The sequence below is a fragment of the Berghia stephanieae genome, chromosome 6 (assembly GCF_034508935.2).
Source record: "Berghia stephanieae isolate SIO BIC M18660-M18661 chromosome 6, UCSD_Bste_1.3, whole genome shotgun sequence".
NCBI classification, from domain to species: Eukaryota; Metazoa; Mollusca; class Gastropoda; order Nudibranchia; family Aeolidiidae; genus Berghia; species Berghia stephanieae.
Window position 1 is genome coordinate 4,075,030 of NC_088365.1, and position 2,051 is coordinate 4,077,080.

General features: G+C 35.3%; 1 protein-coding gene across 1 annotated transcript in view; it reads left to right on the top strand.

Moving 5' to 3' along the window:
• The window catches only part of LOC144974359 (uncharacterized), a gene marked incomplete in the record, with an annotated part of 68,097 nt that extends 66,046 nt beyond the window's left edge, over positions 1 to 2,051 (top strand). Inside the window, 2 exon segments of the mRNA XM_078917176.1 lie at positions 382 to 447; positions 1,045 to 2,051. Of these exon segments, the coding sequence (XP_078773302.1) occupies positions 382 to 447; positions 1,045 to 1,892 (914 nt within the window).

Consider the following 2,051-nt stretch of genomic DNA (forward strand, 5'->3'; position numbering starts at 1 on the left):
TAGACCACAGCTTTAATAAACTCAAAGAGCTTTAACCCTTTCCCTACTGACCGTTTTCAAGATTTTTACTGAAACGTCATACCGACCCAATACACACACATTACATTTTAAAACTCAAAATTAAAATAAACTAGTGCATTCATTATTCTATGAATGGTATGCGTCTAGACAAAATAGTCGCATACAATGATAGGGTAACTTGGCCTATTACTGTTTGATCTGACGAAAACTACTTTGCGATAGACTAGTGTCCTATCCGAAGGGTAGCAAGCATTTAATGTATGCGTTTCACGCTATAAATACCGGCTACATGGGCCTAATGACTTTGAAGGACAACTTGCTCAATATAAATTAATGTGATTTGTGCTGCTTTCATTACAGGTGGCCTTTTTCCTGGTGAAGGAGAGGGTGGTTATGAAATGCCCAACAGTAATGGATTTGATGGAGGTATGGTAAAAAAAAGTATTTTCATGCGTTGATGGGATAGTAAAAGAAAAGAATGAAAACGATATTTTGTTCTAAAAACAAAAACATTAAAGAGAATCCATGAACTGTGAGCATAGGCGTATTTGGGAAAAGTTTATATCGTTTTTAATAAAGCTACTTTAAAAATACCATTTTATTTTAGTTTTAGAAGCATATCATCATCATCATCATCATCATCATCATCATCATCATCATCATCATCATCATCATCATCATGGTCATCATCATCGTCGTCGTCATAATCATCATTATTAACATCATCATCATCATCATTATTATTATTATTATTATTATTATTATCATTATTATTATTATTATTATTATTATTATTATTTTATTATTATTATTATTATTATTATTATTATTATTATTATTATTATTATTATTATTATTATTATTATATATATTATATATTATTATTATTATTATTATTATTATTATTATTATTATTATTATTATTATTATTATTATTATTATTATTATTATTATGACTATGTATCATCATCATCATCATCATTATTATTAGCACATTCTTATTTATCATTATCGTAATTTCAGATCGATCCAAACGTTCAAATGGGTCAGGTGGTTACGAAGTTCCCGACGGGGCCCCGGTAGAATATACCACTCCGACGACCTCAAAAAATGTTCCCCCAATTCCAAAGAAACCCGACACTTCAAAGACATCAACCTTTCACTTGACGGCAGCGTCACCACCCACGTGCAGCAATCAGGAAGAAGGTGCAACTTACATTAATAGAACTGAACAAGAGAACGGAGATGATGATTTATCTTTCCCACCGCCTCCTCCACCCCTCAGCCCTGAGGATGTCGCTGACTACGACACAAATAGATCATTATCAGGAGAACGTGGATCACGCCCCATTTCGTTCCATTATGGACAAACTGAAAAAGAAGAGGACGGTGAAAATGGCAACGTAAAGAGACGATATCTTCAGACTGGAGGATATTTGAATCCCCTGTTTGGTGGGGAGGGTCCGTCTGACCCCAGATCATCAAGTCCTATAGATGAAGAGAGTGAGGTAAAGGGTTTGCCGAATGATTCTGGATTAAGGAATGGATCCCGCCCCCTTTCTTTCCATCACGGCATGACAGAGAAAGAAGAAAACGATGGCCTTGATGGTGATCAAAATTTGGTACCGAAGAGAAGAAAAATGGACAACACTGGTTTTGTCAATCCGAACTTCAATAAGGACAACCCACGTGACTTCAGTGAACCAATCGATGACGTTGACTCACAGCATGCTGATGGCCCAAATAATGGCGGCGATGACGGACATGAAACGTCGCCAGAAAGCGAGAATTTGCCGCCCCAACCTACTCAAAAACCTGGAATTGTGCCCCTCTATATGGAAAACTTTGGATTCGATGACATGGACCTCTAGGGCAAAATGTCTTTGTACTTTTAATATCAAAAAGTCACACACAAAAAAAGATCATTTTTCTCAAATCGTTATTGTTTTGAATGACTTAGATGGAGAATATTAACTATGTAGCCAATATGATCAGAATTAGACGAATTAACGTTTTTGAAGTTTAGAAAA